The sequence below is a fragment of the Sapajus apella genome, unplaced genomic scaffold, assembly GCF_009761245.1.
Source record: "Sapajus apella isolate SASKATOON/1434 unplaced genomic scaffold, GSC_monkey_1.0 scaffold3, whole genome shotgun sequence".
In the NCBI taxonomy this organism is placed as follows: domain Eukaryota; kingdom Metazoa; phylum Chordata; class Mammalia; order Primates; family Cebidae; genus Sapajus; species Sapajus apella.
In genome coordinates, this window is record NW_022436943.1 from 32,951,132 (window position 1) to 32,966,280 (window position 15,149).

At 39.8% G+C, this 15,149-nt stretch overlaps 1 protein-coding gene and 1 long non-coding RNA gene across 2 annotated transcripts in view; one reads left to right on the forward strand and one right to left on the reverse strand.

The window, feature by feature from the left end:
• Positions 1–550: 550 nt before the first annotated feature.
• Positions 551–7,832, reverse strand: TMEM74 (transmembrane protein 74). Its single transcript, XM_032251924.1, has 2 exons — positions 7,684–7,832; positions 551–5,293 (listed from the first exon to the last, which is right to left on the reverse strand). The coding sequence occupies exon 2, from the start codon at positions 5,252–5,254 to the stop codon at positions 4,337–4,339; it is 918 nt and encodes a 305-aa protein (XP_032107815.1). The 5' UTR covers positions 5,255–5,293; positions 7,684–7,832; the 3' UTR covers positions 551–4,336.
• A 6-nt stretch (positions 7,833–7,838) lies between these two features.
• Positions 7,839–15,149, forward strand: part of LOC116532623 — a 42,745-nt gene continuing 35,434 nt past the window's right edge. Inside the window, exon 1 of the long non-coding RNA XR_004260919.1 lies at positions 7,839–8,087. This is a non-coding gene — a long non-coding RNA (uncharacterized LOC116532623). The remainder of the gene's footprint in view (positions 8,088–15,149) is intronic.

The following is a 15,149-nucleotide window of genomic DNA, read 5'->3' on the forward strand; positions in this document are numbered from 1 at the left end:
GCTTTATGTGTTTAAAATAACATCTTGCTTTTTACAGTGTCAATTCACTAGGCAAATTATTTCCCAAGACTTATAAAAGTTGGAAGAAGATATAGAATATTATGAATCATAAAATGATATAGCTGAAAATCAGCCGAAAGACAAAGATATGTTAATTCTCTTTACTGGGAACTCTTTTTACACTAGAAAAGCCAGTGAGACTTCATTATAATCTTCTCATCATAGTCATTCTTTATGTCCAATTCTGGGAAAGGTTAAACCCATTACAGAGAACAGTAAGTACTGGTAGTATTACATCTTGCTATAATAGGTGAACTATTGGTAAAGGTTGTGAATCTTTCTTGTCAGACCACATTTTTGTGGTGACATTAATTGCTGCAATGAAATGTGATCTTCAGGTTGAAAATCATTCTCTTAAGAGATGTATACATAGAGCACTTTTAAAAAATATTTAGACGATTAATCCAAGTAAAGTTTTACATGCACCTACCATTGCACATGAGAAAGATGAAGACCAAAATGTTCACATGCTTCTGCCTAGAAGTTTTGCTTGTTGGAAAGATGTAAAAAACAAAAATAAGTAGAGCCATTTGGGTTCAGACCTTTAATTCTTGATATTTAACTAGCATCGTGCTCAGTCACTTATTTAACCTTATCCTGGGGGACTGAGGTAAAGGCACACATAAGTTTGGTAGTGCAGTCTCTTTTCAGAAGCTGTACCTTAAAGGACATGTGCCAGCACTGGTCCAATTGGGTCTCTATAACAAATAAAGATGAGGGAGATGGACTCATATTTTAAGCAGACAGCAAAGCATGTGATACCAAGACAAGTGTCTTGATAGTACAGAATCAAGGGTTATAGCAGTCATGTGGGTAAAAGCACCCATGGCCCCCAAGAGCTTGATTCCAAGCAGTCTTGTCTTCCTCTAAACTATAAATCAGCTACGCAGTGGGGAGCATGAAGAAAAGCTGTTCTTTATATGAGGGGCCAGTACATCATATTACGTGATCTACTTTAATAGCTCCCAGTGGGTGGAAAAGACACACAGCATTGCAAAGAAAACTCTTTGCAAACTCTGTAACAGTTTAAGATGCCCTTTAAAGGATTGTCTTATTAAAGATATTAGGAGCCTTAAATCACCCATCAGCAGTGTGTAGATCCAAGTAATAAAGGAGAAAGGCAGCTTTCTTTCTGTAACTCACCCCATTGGACCACACTGCTGAAAGATGAGCTGTCTTCTCATTGAGATTAGGAAGATGACTCTGAGTTTGGATTTCTAAAACCATGTAAATAAGCTAAAGACCCAGAACCACTGAAAATGTTTTTCTTCTCTAGGTCTAGCAATAAAAACTTTTATAGATAACAACCAGCACCACATTGAAGAGACAAATGTAAGGTCATAAATCCCCATGAAGAATGCAAGACCAATACCATAGCTATTGTATGGCCAATGCCTATAGAATGTATCACCTGGTCTTGCCAAAGTACCTCTAGAGCCAAAAACACTCCTCATCAGATTGGAAACAACAGTAAATAAAACACATGGCTTTTCTTTGCCTGTGTTACCATCATTTTAAATTCAAGTAATCTTCATCTTGAATTCAGGCACTGCCAGGATGGATAAGGGCTACATAAACCAAATACCCAGGGAAAAGTCGATTAAGGCAAGCATCTGAATAGTGTCACCACAGCCCAAAAGGAGTCATCCAGGTGATTTTCTAAATCATATAATGTGTAGTGGTTTGCCCTCAGATAAGTAGAATCTTAAAAGATATGTGCTCTCTATATAAGCAGATTTAAATAATGTTGAAATATGCATTCACTTACATTTCAATTTTAAATTTTAAAGAAAATTATAGAGTTCTAGAAAAAAAGGAAATATATTTTGACTTGTTAGGTCTTTTTCTTCCCCCTTGAATTTTTTTTTTTCCCCAAAATGGTATTTTTCGAAATGTTGCCTCTAGATCACCTCTACATTATTTGGTAGCTCTGCAAGATTCATTAAATGCTTCTGCATGAAAACCTTTATCATCAGTTGAAAACGCTTCCTAACACTTGATTCCCAAACTCCTCTTCCTTCATAAACTGAAAGTCGGCTCCACATTAATTCAATTTAGTCTGCCATTTGGCTAATTAATCCTGTTTTGTCAATAAATAAAAACAAAACTCAGTTGATCTCACTTAGCTTCTATGAATAAACATGTAATTTTTTAAATGTCTTCTTTTTTTAACATACAGCTTAGATCTACTCACTCAGCACAGCAGTAGGTTGTTTCCTTCTTGTCTCCACATCATCCAAAGTAGATCCTTAAGCAGGCTGGAGCTGGACTTAGAAACCTTCAGAATATAAAACTTATGCCACTGGTAAGGCAGCCTCAACAAAAGTAATGAAATGAGAGTCACAGTAAAACAAAGTTTGTTCAAAAAGCACAAAGAAACAGCAATGGAAAAGAAAAGTCATATTTATGTCATCTCAATTCTTTTTGGCCATCAGTACTGCTCTGTAGCATAAGGCAATTAACTACCTCTAGCTTCCTCTGATGCCCATATAATTTCTTATTTTTACCTAATAATTCTTTCATATGCCCCTCCTCTCTTTTTTATTGTCTTCTGAGGCTCCCTTTTTTGTATTTCACCTCAACTCTTAGTTATATGCAGCATACGTCACTCATCAAATCAATCTCTGGCACCCATGAGAGCTCATCCACATAAATATCTTGATTCACACATTTTGCTAGCCAAAGTCACCCATGTATTCCACAGTTGTCCACAACAACACAAATTTCAGACATTTGAAATAGCCTTTAAAAATCTACAATGAAATCACTTTTACTTCCTCATCCCTGCTATCTCATACCAATTCCTAGCTCCTGTCCTCTTTAAGAATGACACCCTCGTCCTGGTAACACAATCATGGGAGTTACAACTCCTAAAGCAGAGGTTGGAAAAACCTCCAGGTAGAGTTGCAAAATGTAAGGTATTTCTCAGGCTGCATTTCTCATCCTCTTTCTGAACTGTCACTTTAATGAGGCACTGTGTCACTGTGGACACCCGGTGTGTGTCTTGCAAAGTGAGTACCTTGCTCATCATGCTGCTCTTAGAGCAAGAGTTTGCGCTTTATGAGACAAGAGCTCACAGTTACTGAATGACACCTAGACCACTCTGAGTGGGAGGTGAGTTCTGACGATAACTACAGCGCCCATTGAATCGGCATTTTTAATCTCTCTCTCTCTCTCTCTGTTTTAATTTTTTTGGCTTTGGGCTTAAGGACTGCTGCTGTCATGAGAGAAGCAGTTGTTGCTTGGCCTAGAACAAGTGATACAGCCTGCTAGGCACAGTCCCCAAAAGTCTAGCTGCAATATTACTGGTGGTTTTTCCCAAACAGCAATAACAAGATGTCACCTGGGAGCACACCAGAGCCAATCATGATTGCTCTCAGATCTGGCCAATCATGATCTGCCCAGATGTTTAGATGTCTGGAAATATATTTAAAATGTCTCATGGCTTGCCTCTTTGGTGTGAGAAATAGTGGACTTCAAGAGCACAAATAACTGGTATGATGGCAAAATCACAAAAGATAAAATTTATATCAGTAACTAATTTGACTTCATTTTAAAAAAGAGCAGTGATGCTGGCTGATATCTGGCACTAACACTGTGGTTTAAATTCACATTGGTCTTACAATGATTTACGTCATTTTCTTTTATTAGAAAGTTTATCCTAATGACTTAATTGCCATTTTTGAATACAGGAATAATTTCAAACATAGTGTTTTTTACAATAAAAAAAAGCCCAACATCCTCAAACTTCAAAATATTCAAACTCAAAACTCCATATTTTAGTGTTTAGCCAAATAACAAGGAGGATAATTTAGCAAGAAAATGGATAAGCACCGTTGAGAATTAAATGTAAGCCTTATTATTGATTAGTGCTTAGTTCTTTTTCACAAAATAGCAATTGATCTGACTATGCGTAGGACCACCTAGTGTCCAAAGAGTAATATCATATATTTGTGTACTGAATCATTAGAAATATTTTTCTATTGAAGTAGAAGTTCTTGGCCATTACAGATCAATTAGCCTTCAGCTCTTCAGAAGGATAGGTGTGGCTGGTTGTGGTTTCTTATACATCTTACATGACTTTTCTTCTAAATAGAAGACACATGGAGAACAAAATCACTCATTGGCTGTTGGTTTGTGAATTAAACTTTTCTTGCCAGGCAAATAAATTGCACTGTGAATTTTTTTTTTTTTTTTTTTTTTTTTTTTACAAATTAACTTCTTTTTTCATACTATAAAATGCCAAGGCAGACTCTCAAGATGTTCACAACCAGAATTAACTCTGTACGGCAAGCGCATCTTCCTCTACCAAGGACAGTTCCAGAGTGTTTTCATTCGTGCTGGTCTTCATCCTGAAGTTGAAAGAACCATAGAGTTTTGCAGACTCTTTGGAAGAGGCAAATCTGTTTCGACGATAGAGCTCCCCCTTCCACATGGACATCATTAGCAAGCAGGACAGTACGACGCCCCCCAGCGTGAGGAGGCAGAGCCCTGCAATCACACAGCGGTCCAGGTGAGCCCCCAGCCTTGCACTCTCCTTCTCCAAGCGCTCCATCTCCCGGGCTGCCACAGTATTGGGGTCCACTGTCACTTCCCGGGGGACGATGTAAGAGATGATCACCAGCAGGATGCCAGTGACCAAGAACAAGATGGCGCTGATGAAACCATAGTCTATTGACTTTCCTGAAGATGTGGCTTCGGAACTTGTATCGTCCTCCTCTTCAGATATCAAAGATATGGCAGCCTCTTGGGACCACTCGTTTGGATTTTCCCAGCCAAGCTCCCCAGGGTGATCATGCCCTTTTACTGATGGTGAGCTCTGGTTCCGCAGCTCCAAGTTGATGTTTTTGTCCACATAGGTAAAAGAAGTTTCTAATTCCTGGCTGCAGCAGTTACAGACTTTCTGTTCTGCTGTTATTTGGTTGTTCCCTGAGTGGAGAGGTCCTGGTGGAAAGGCGTCTGGAAGAAGGGTACTGTTTTGCAGAGAGGAGGAAGGGGATGCTGGAGAAGGACTAAGTTTAGACCCTTCCATTTCAGTTGCTCTTGGGGTGGACTCACACTGTCTCTGACAGCAGAGAGCAGCTCTTGTGGCTGCTGTATCTGCCTGGCCACCAGGAAGCCCTCTTGAACTCCAGTCCCTGGCATCACAGAGGTCTGCCTGGTTGCTCTTCTTAGCAAGGGAGTAGAGCTCCATGAACGCTAGTCAGACATCCCCCAGCAGCTTCCGGAAAGTCTGCCAATAACAACAGAGTTAGATAAGAACCTAACAGAAGCTAAGGCTGTATTTCCAGGAGTGTTCCTCCTGAGAGCACCATTTTCTTCACAGCTGCACCTGTTCAGCCCCTTTTCCACCTCAAACAGGAAAAAGAAGGGAGGGGATACCTAGTGGCAGGAAAGTGTGAAAAGGGCAAATGCTCTCACTTATCATAGTGATTAACACTGAAAAACTTAGGTCAGTGTAGAAAAGGCGCATGGAGGAAATGGCGGTGTCTACTGAGAAAGGATACTGCCATCACCAAGCCAAATTTATCCAAGGACTCACACATTCCTGCAAGAGGATCCCTCAAACGACAAGGCAGGCTTCCTGTAAAAAGACAAATGAGAAAGGCAAGAGCCCTTTTTAGTAGAGCTGCCAATTTTCTGGAGGACTTGGGGAAGCACAGACTTCTTAATTCAATTAGACTGTACGTGTTTACACTCTCCCTAGTTCAGAACAGATTCTAATACAGATTAGCTTTAGAGCATCACCACGAGTGAATGACTATACACCCCTATCAGCTGGGCAGGAACTCAGCATTTTGATTCTGTGGATCTGAAGTAGATAAAAAAGGCCAGCTTAATCAGCCACCTCTGCTAACCTTACATGTCGTACATTCAATGACCCTAGTCACACAGCCCTTTACTTACAAGTCCACATGCTGCTTATTCTCTGTGCTTCTACTCAGCCCTATTCCCTCCTTCCCCCATGGAACACTGCTCCATGGGGGAGCATGTTCGGAACCCCAAAGCATATAGGCAACAGACCTTACTGCAATCCCTGCAAAATACAATGGGCCAACTCACTGTTCCACACACACACCTGCCTGTTGCAGCTGCAGGATCTGTTTCTCCCATTCCATGGGTCTGTGTGGGTCTGTGTTCCTCCCTCTCTGCATGCTTTGCTAACACACATGCACAAGAAATTGATCATCCGAATAGTTTTACAAACCCAATCTAGAAGTAAATTGAAAATAAAAGACAAGCTATAAACCCACAGAGTAAGAGTTCCGTGGAGGCAAATAGGTGAGACGCTATTTCCAAGGTTACCTATGGAATTTTATAAACATGTCACTCTTCATCCCTCATTGCAGCAAGGGGCATTCCTGGAAGAGAACTTTGCTTTGAGCAGAAAACCATCTGCCTATCTTTCTCTGCCTCTGCCATACTTCCAAAGAATAAAAATTCACTTTCCACTATCACTAAATATAGAGATTTTAACCAAAGGCTTTTATTTTACTTCCAAATCCAGGGTGATAATTGATTTAACCCAACGGCTTGAGGCTTCTTATGATTCAAAATCCACAGCTCCAAAGCTGGTAACAGAAGCACAGGCAAGGGTCACCTAAGGTCAACCTGGCAACTCAAAATATGGGAGAGGGAATCGACATGTTTTCTGCTCTACATGAGAGTTTATTTAAAACAAACAAACAAAAAAACCAAACAAAACCCGCTTTTCTTCTATTATCGGAGTTTCTCTACAGTGAAGACAGCAAAAAACACCAAGGGCAAAAGAATCACTAGTAAACTAGAACAAAACCCCCACTGAAGGATCCCTCAATGAATGAAATGATGGTAACAGGCTTCATCAATTACCGAGAACTCTTCTCCCAGTTTTCTCAGGCATTAGGGGCTCTGATTAACCTTTGCCACAATTAAACTCATCACACTAGCCTACTTTGGATAAAATCAGCAGGGTTCTTTGAGACTTTCAATTTATAACAAAACAGGACAGCAATCCCCACTTACTTCCCTACAGCCACCTCTACCTCTCTTTAAAGAAAAGCTACTCTCGCTCGTTCGCTTGTTGTATCGGAGGTACGCTAGCAGCACAGTCCTTTGCAGCTCCCTAATCCGGGGCTTCCATTCTCAGTGGAGAATGGATAATCCCAGGGGACCAGCTAAAGGCTCTTTTCTTCCGTCCTCTCCCTCTTTTTCCTCTGATCTGCTTAAAAGCCCAGTTAAGGACATCGCACCTTAAAGCGAGGGGACAAGCACTTTCCCTCGCCCGTCTGTCATAAATTAACAGCATTAATATTTGCTTTAAACTGACACAGAAAAGGCTGGTCTCGGGGGGGCAACCTCTGGATGCGCCCCGCGCGCGCTGAGCCAGGACAGCGAGCGGCAAGCCCCGGGCAGCGGTGACCCCCCCCGCGCGGTGACCCCACCCCCGGCCCGGGGCCGAGGGAGCGGGGAGATCTTTCTTGGTGAACTGTGCGCCCACCGAGGCACTCGAGATAGGGATGTGTCCGCGAAGCAGGACACCTCGGGCAGGGAGCGGGGAAGTGCGCTCCAGCTCCGCTAGGCTACAGGGCTCTCACTCTCGCACCCAAAAGCCTCCACCCCATCCCATTCTCCGCCGCTCACCTTCTACTTCGGCGACCCGGTGCGGCTGGAGCACCGCGCGTTGTCCCCGCAAGGCTCCCGGAGAAAGTCCCCCAATCACCAGCCGCCGCACTTGTAGCCTCGGCACGCCGCTGGGCTCCGAGGGGTGGGCAGCGCCCGCCTTGGCGGGCGGGGTGGGGCGGGGCGGGGCGCTCCCGGAGCATCCCGGGAGTTGTAGGCCAGGGGCGGTCCCTGTAGCCCTCCTGTCTCTGTCTCCTGCCACGCCTTCTGGGTTTTACCCTTCCTGCAGATGAGTTCCCGCCCTTACTCCTCCTTGGCGCTTGAGAAGACTGCACTGGTTTCTAAGCTCAGAATGGAGTTCCCTAGCCTCAGGTGTGTCCACAAGACTGTGAAAAGGAAAGTATATTTGGCTCCAAATGTGCCAGGTAATTTGCATATTTTGTCTTATTTAATAGTGAAAACAAATCTTCCAAGTAGAATTTATTAATCATCATTTTACGGATGTGGAAACAGGCTCAGAGAGGTTAAGTGCCTTATCCGCAGTTACCAAAGTGCCTTATCCACAGTTACCAAGATAAACAGCAGCTTCTGAAATTGTATCCAGGAGTCAGATTCTAAAGTCAATGCATTTCTCACAAAATTAGAAATGTGAGCATTGAGGGTAAGAGAAATGTGATCATTGAGCGTAAGAGATTGTCCTGTGTGCCACCATATCCCTTGAACTTAGCACAGTGGTTTTCGTTGAATGCATGAATAATAATGACTCAAAGTAACAGTTAACATAAATAACGCTTATTATTGCCAGGCTCTCTTGTAAGTACTGTAAATACATTATCTCATTTAATGTTCACAATTTATTGCTAAAGTGCTGTAAAAACAAAAAAAAAATCCTCATTTTAACAGAAGAGGAAACTGAGTTACAAAGAAGTAGAATAATTTGCCCAATGTCACACAACTAATACTTGGCAGAGGTGGGGGCATGAACACCAACAGATTCTAAGCATTATATTATGTGGAATGAATGGAAGAAACACCAGAAGACTAGAATAAAAAGGGTCAGGAATAAAGGAAATCTGAAGGTTGAAACTCCTGAGTTGTGACTCTCAGGATAGAACAAGGTAATCTTGTTACCAACCTCTTTCAACCAGAGTGGAATGCAACAGCCAACAGCCACTGAAAGCCCAGGGTATGCATAGCTTGTAGATAATCTCCAGCTTTCCAGCATCCCGTTGGGACAACCCTAGGGGAGCAAAACCGGATTATATTATGTATGACATTTTGCTTGTAGCTCACATAAATACTGTGGTTGCTTGCTTTCAAAAGATAGATCGATCTCCTGTAGTGACAATTATGGTGGTATTTCTTTACATTGGATAGAATCTATAGTCTCATGAATACAGCAGTTCACAATCCTGCCGCTTTAAAATCCTTTTCCCCCCATATGATTATGTTTTAGCCAGTGAGGCCCATTTGTTGATAAACATGATAGATGTATTATCACTTCTTTCTCTTTGCTTACTACACAGTTCTCCAGCATGAATATCTTTCTTCCATTGCCCTATTCCATCCACTCTTTGAGGATTAGTTTATCAAGCCAAATCTACAGGGATGCATCCAGTTCTTAGTACTGCATATTCAAAAAGAAAGAAATAGAGCAACTAAGATGATGAAGGAACTTGAATTTATGTTGATGAGGAGATGCTGAAGGTACTTAGGCTATTTAGCTGTAGGAGAGTACTTAGAGGAAGCAATAATAGTTAAACTAAACATTCTAAAGTTTATAAAAGTAGAAGAGGGATTCTATAGCATTTTTAAGAGGGTAAAAGCAAAACTAATGACAATATTACTATTTTTAGTGCTATTATGTTATCTTTAATTTTTACACCAACTTCACAAGGGAGGCAGTAATATTGCACCCACTTTGCAGTGTAGAAATTGAGGTTTGAAAAGACGCAGTTTCTTTCCCAAGGTCTGAAAACCAATATCTGGCAGAGCCAAGGTTCTAACTTGGATCTGTTAGATCCAAGAGACTTCCAGAGACTTGATCTCTTCACCAACGCACTATACTGAGCAATGCTTCACAATCTTCTTTAAAGTGGAGTATACATAACAGGTGATACTATTTATGGACCTGTGATAAACACAAGAGGTTTCTGCTGGTCATGGTTCTGGGGCTGTGGGTACTTCAGTCTCTGCAGGACATCTTGGAGGGCCAGGGAAATAAGTAAGTCAACACACCTGGTGCCAGGGCACCCATCTGAGAAGCTCTGGATAGCACTATTAAATTTAAGAAGGAGGCTGATTTGAAGCTTAGTATAAGGAAGAACATTATTTCTAAAACTTCTAAAATTGATGTCTCATGAAAGCAAATTCTCTGTTACTGATCAGGATTAAAAAAAGAGACAAAGAGCCATTTATTAGTGATGTCATAGAAAGGATTCATCTAGTTGGATTAGAGGACCTCTGTGGTTCCCATGCTGAAGTGATTCTAAGCTATATCTCTTTCATGAAGCCTTTTTCTTCCAAGGATTCCACCTCCTATGAAATTTGCTGGGACTTGTCAGCACTGATGTTTTTGATATTTATCATCCACTGTTTTGCAACATTTCTTGAGTGGCTAGGTATCCACTGCATGCAGTTTAATTTCTGGCTTAGGTGCCTAAATCTTAATGGTAATTAGTTGTAAACTCCTTAAGGTCAGCATCTACATACTTAACACCTTACCTCCTGCAGTATTTCTGCCGAGAGGGAAGATGACAAGACTGAACTGAGACTCGAGCTGATTACCTATCTGTTATTCTCTCTCATTTCCTATTTCTAAATATAATAATACTTGGTTGTCTACATGTTCTTGAAGATTAACAATATCTCAATTCCATGTCAACACTACAAAATCACCTTTAAAGGTCTGCTGACAAAAAAACAGAGCTGAATCAATTGAGTGCTTGGAAAGACAAGCTCTGCAAGAATTGCCACTTGCTGGAATACTTTCCCCCTCTCTCTTGTAAATTTGTGTCTAAAACTCTCCTGAAAATTGACCCAAGAATGTTTTTCAAAAGCCTTTCTTGTTCAACATCCTCAACTTATTGTTACCTCTCTAATTGGCTTTCTAGTAGCATAATACACTTTCTTTTATGCTGTCATTTTAGATATAGAAAAGTATTTCATGTATATTTTATACTGTTTTCAATGTGATCTCTCTTTCCAGATAAAATTTAAGCTCCTTGAGAACCAAGATATTCTATCACTTTAAATCTATATGTGGGTATGAAATACTGTAGTGCAACACATAGGCGACAGTAGTTCCTTAATATATGCTGACAAAACACTTCTTAGAAATCTACATAATGATTTTGGTCTTAGGCTAATTTTAATGTCTCACATTTTCCTGTTTACTTATACTCTGTTTCATGTGGGAGGAGCTATCATTATTATGCTGTTAACCAGTAGAAAAATAAGAAAAATTCTGGGAAGTAAATTTACCATGTAAATCAAGGGTAGTGCTGAGGATTTTAACAACCAGCCTCTTATAATAATTACTGAGGATGTTTTCCAGTTTCTTTTTATTCAATAATAATAAGGGCTAATTAGTGGACTTAGAGTTATTATCAGGAGAGGCTGTGTCCTAGAGAGGTAAGAAAAACATTTTTGGAATAGGCTGGAGGGAAGATCAGTCACTGAATAGGAATAGCATAAGGAATATGGCCCTGTGCCCCATGCTAGTGCTAAGAAAAGAATGAATGTGACCGTAATTCAGAGAATGAAGATCTTGTTAATGAACAAGATTCTAGGAACAAAAAAGTAACATATTAAATTTGAAAGGTTTCCATTTAATAAGAATGCTTACAGTGGCCAAGCAGGCATGTTACTTAAATAAAGTGACTGAATATAGACCATAGGGATGGGGGAAGATCACCCAAGTTAAGAGCAAGTTCTTTTCCGAAAAGGGCAGTATCCCTTTATTGTTCTACCTGAGTTTTGTCTTAAATGAATTTAGACATTAATGGAAGTCAGATATCAGAATTTTTATTCAAAATTCAATATATTTTAAACCCTTAATGGGTCAGAGAAAACAAATTTATTGGAAAGATTTGTCTCCAGTAGTAAGAGGCTAGGTAATTTAGACCTATCTGCTGCTGAGGATAAGTAGAAAATCTTGACAAAATATACAAAGGTCACCTGATTGAAGACATAAAAAGTTAACAAGACAGAAAAAAATTATTGGATTAGGATACAGAGAAGGAGAGAATCTCAGAAAGGCAAGTCAGGAGCTTGGAATTTCTTTTTAGTTGGGGATGTTACATGATCCAGAGAGGGCAGTTTAGAGGCAAAGAGGCTAAGAAGAGCGGGCATTAGGGTCCTGAACCCACCAAGGAAAGTAGCCATAGTGAATCTGCTCCACTCCCCAAACTTTGGGTTGGAATCTTGAAAGGTTGCATCTCAGCAGTGTGAAGCAGGCCCTCACAGGGCATGCATCTCAGTTTATGAAGATCACAATTTCTAATATTTAGCCAGTGTGACTTCAGATGCTGAGATACCAGATACCTGGATGAAGTAGACTCAGTCTCTGAAAACATACAGCATCATCTCAAACCAATTTTACCAATAATTTTGCAAATACACTGATACAATAAAAATAAAACCATGAAAAAGCCAATTTATAAATGTCACATATTGTATTTTGATTCCCTGTAAATATAACATTTTCAAAATGACAAAATTATAGATATGGAGAACAGATTAGTGGTTGCCAGGGGTTAGAGATGGTAGGAGGTAAGAGGGTGGGTATGGCTGTAAAGGGATACCATGAGGGAGATTTTTGTAGTCATGGAAAAGTTCTGTATCTTGAATGGAAAATGCACAAGGAGTATCTAGAAGGCCAATATGTATATAGAAAGAGACACAGAATAATCAGTTGTAGGAGAAATGTAATTTAAAACCACAGTAAAATAGCACATCACATGCACTAGAATGGATGAAGTGGCAAAATAATTGGCAATGTCAAGTTTTGGGAAGGCGTAGAGTTACTAGAATTTTACATACTGGTGGTGGGAATGTAAATTGGTATAATCACTTTGGAACTTTTTTTGCATTAACCACGAAAGTTAACTATCATGCAGTAATTCCACTCCTAGATGTACACTTGACAAAAGTGCACCCATGGGTACCAAGACATGTGTAAGAAAATGTCCACCAACAACATAGAGAATTAAATTGTAGAATACTTATACATTGGCATACTATATAATGAAGGAACTACAGTTGCATGCAACAAAATGGGTGGGTCTCACAAATGTAAGATATAGACAAAATATTTTTGTGTTTATGGGGCTTTCTCAGCAAATTTGGCTGAAACTTGGGATCTTGAAACCTGGGCTAAGAGCAAGCATAGAAAGTGAGTTAACATCCACAAAATTAATGAGGGAACTGGAAAGGGATTTATCTCACTGTAGAGGTAGGTATTAAAGGGGGAATGAGGCCCAGGATCTTAGAGACATTTCTAGGTCAAAACCACTGGAGATACTTGGGTGCATTTGGCTTTGAAGAGATGTATTTATATTTGAAACATTTAGAGAACCCAAAATTATTGCATCCAAGGAGCAAAGATTTTTTTTTCTATCTTTGGGGAGAGGTGGAAAAGATAGTTTTCTCTTGCTTCTGTATGTAAACAGACTAAATTAATTTTTCACTTGTTTCTCATCTGTGATGCAAACTTCAAAGTTTGTATTCCTAGGACAGCTGACCTGACTTTTATTGTGTTGTGCCAAGGGTAAGAATTGGGATCCAGAGGACTGCATGGTCATTATTTGCTTTTAAGTAAGTAATGTGTTTCTGATTCAACACCATGTGTACATTCATGATAAAATTAATATGAATATTAAAAATATACAGTAAAGCTGAAGAAAAGAAGCTAGCTACTAAAAAGTACACAATGTGCAATTCTATTGCATAATTTCATTGATATTTAGTTAGTTAAGAGGCAAACTGTACCAAAATATTTGGGAATGTTAGTGAAACAGTAAAGAAAAGCAAGAATGCAGTTACCATAAATGTCGAGAGGTAGGTTGCCTTTGTAAGGGAAAACAAAGCATTGTGATTCTGAGAAGACTAAAGCGGAAGCTCCTGAGACTCTGGCACTGTTCTGTTTCTTGACCTGGATGTGTTTACAAGGATGTTCTCTGAGCTAAATTACCAGAGGTGACCCTCTTTATTTCACGTACTTTTCTATCTGTAGTTGTTCATGATTAAAAGCTGTTAGAGTGGATTCAGCTGTTGGAGTGGATTCAGCTTTTGGAGTGGATTCGGGTTGCAAGTGCCTGATTTGCAATCTCTGCCTTAAGGGTTTATATCAAAATCAAAGGGTTCTGTTTTACCTTAAGAAGAACCTGAAGATAGTTTTCTCTGTCTTATCTTCACCTGGCATCTTGCTATGCATGGCGGGGTGGGGAGTGTACAAAGATATGCTATTCAGATTCTCCCAAAATCCTTACAACAGTAGGCTTTAAAATAATCTGAGCACTGTGATCTCAAAATAAAAATATGGAAATATTTCATGTCTAATATTTTGCATATAAACTTTATGACACCTTTAGAAAGAACAATATGGGGAGAATATTGGATATTGGTGGAAGGATTTGGGTCTGTTGGTTGCATAATGTCCCTGTTGTCTTCAGGCCACAGATTTTCTTTGTAATTAAACTTACTACAAACAAGGCTGCATTCACTGGCCCTAATCTGGTACCTTCTTTTTCTTTTTAATCCACTATAGCTGTTAGAGTCCATGTTAATTTCATTAAGTAGAAAACACAAATTGGCTTGTGGATTGAATCTGATCTAAATACATGGTTTTATTGGTGCACTGAGGTGTTAAAATATACTTAGGTATTTTTCAAATTTGGAAATTTGGAAGATTTGAGAAAGCTATTTGGATTTCTGGTTTCTCCTGAATTATATGAAACATTGTGAAACAGTGGAGCTCACTTTTGTATGTTAACAATTAACTAGAGCTTAGTAGGGTTTGCACTCTGCAGATGGGACATACACTATCTAGATTTTCGTTCTCATCCTCAACTACTTGCTGCTTAATTAGTTCTTCTACTACTTAACTTTTGTAGATATGTGGGTTTGCTACCAGTACCTTAACAGTAAATCTCCAGAAAGAGGTATCTCACGTGAGGCAAAATCAGTAATAGGCAGCCTTCTGTGCACTCTCCTGCTATCTCATTTCCCATCTCTTGACCAATGCTTTTCTTTCACCTTCACTCTTGACTGATGTGTTTTTATTAAGTTCAGCCCTTTTTGGCTTGGGATTTTTGATATCTGCTCTGCATTTCCTGGGTACCCTTCCATTTTCTCATTTAAATGACTGCTTGCTGCTCACCTCTTGACATGGCCTTTTGGGGAACAGAACCATTCCTGGTACCATTCTACCATGATTTCAAGAAATATTTCAATGTCTTAAACTCTTTCCCTGTCTTTTTATTACA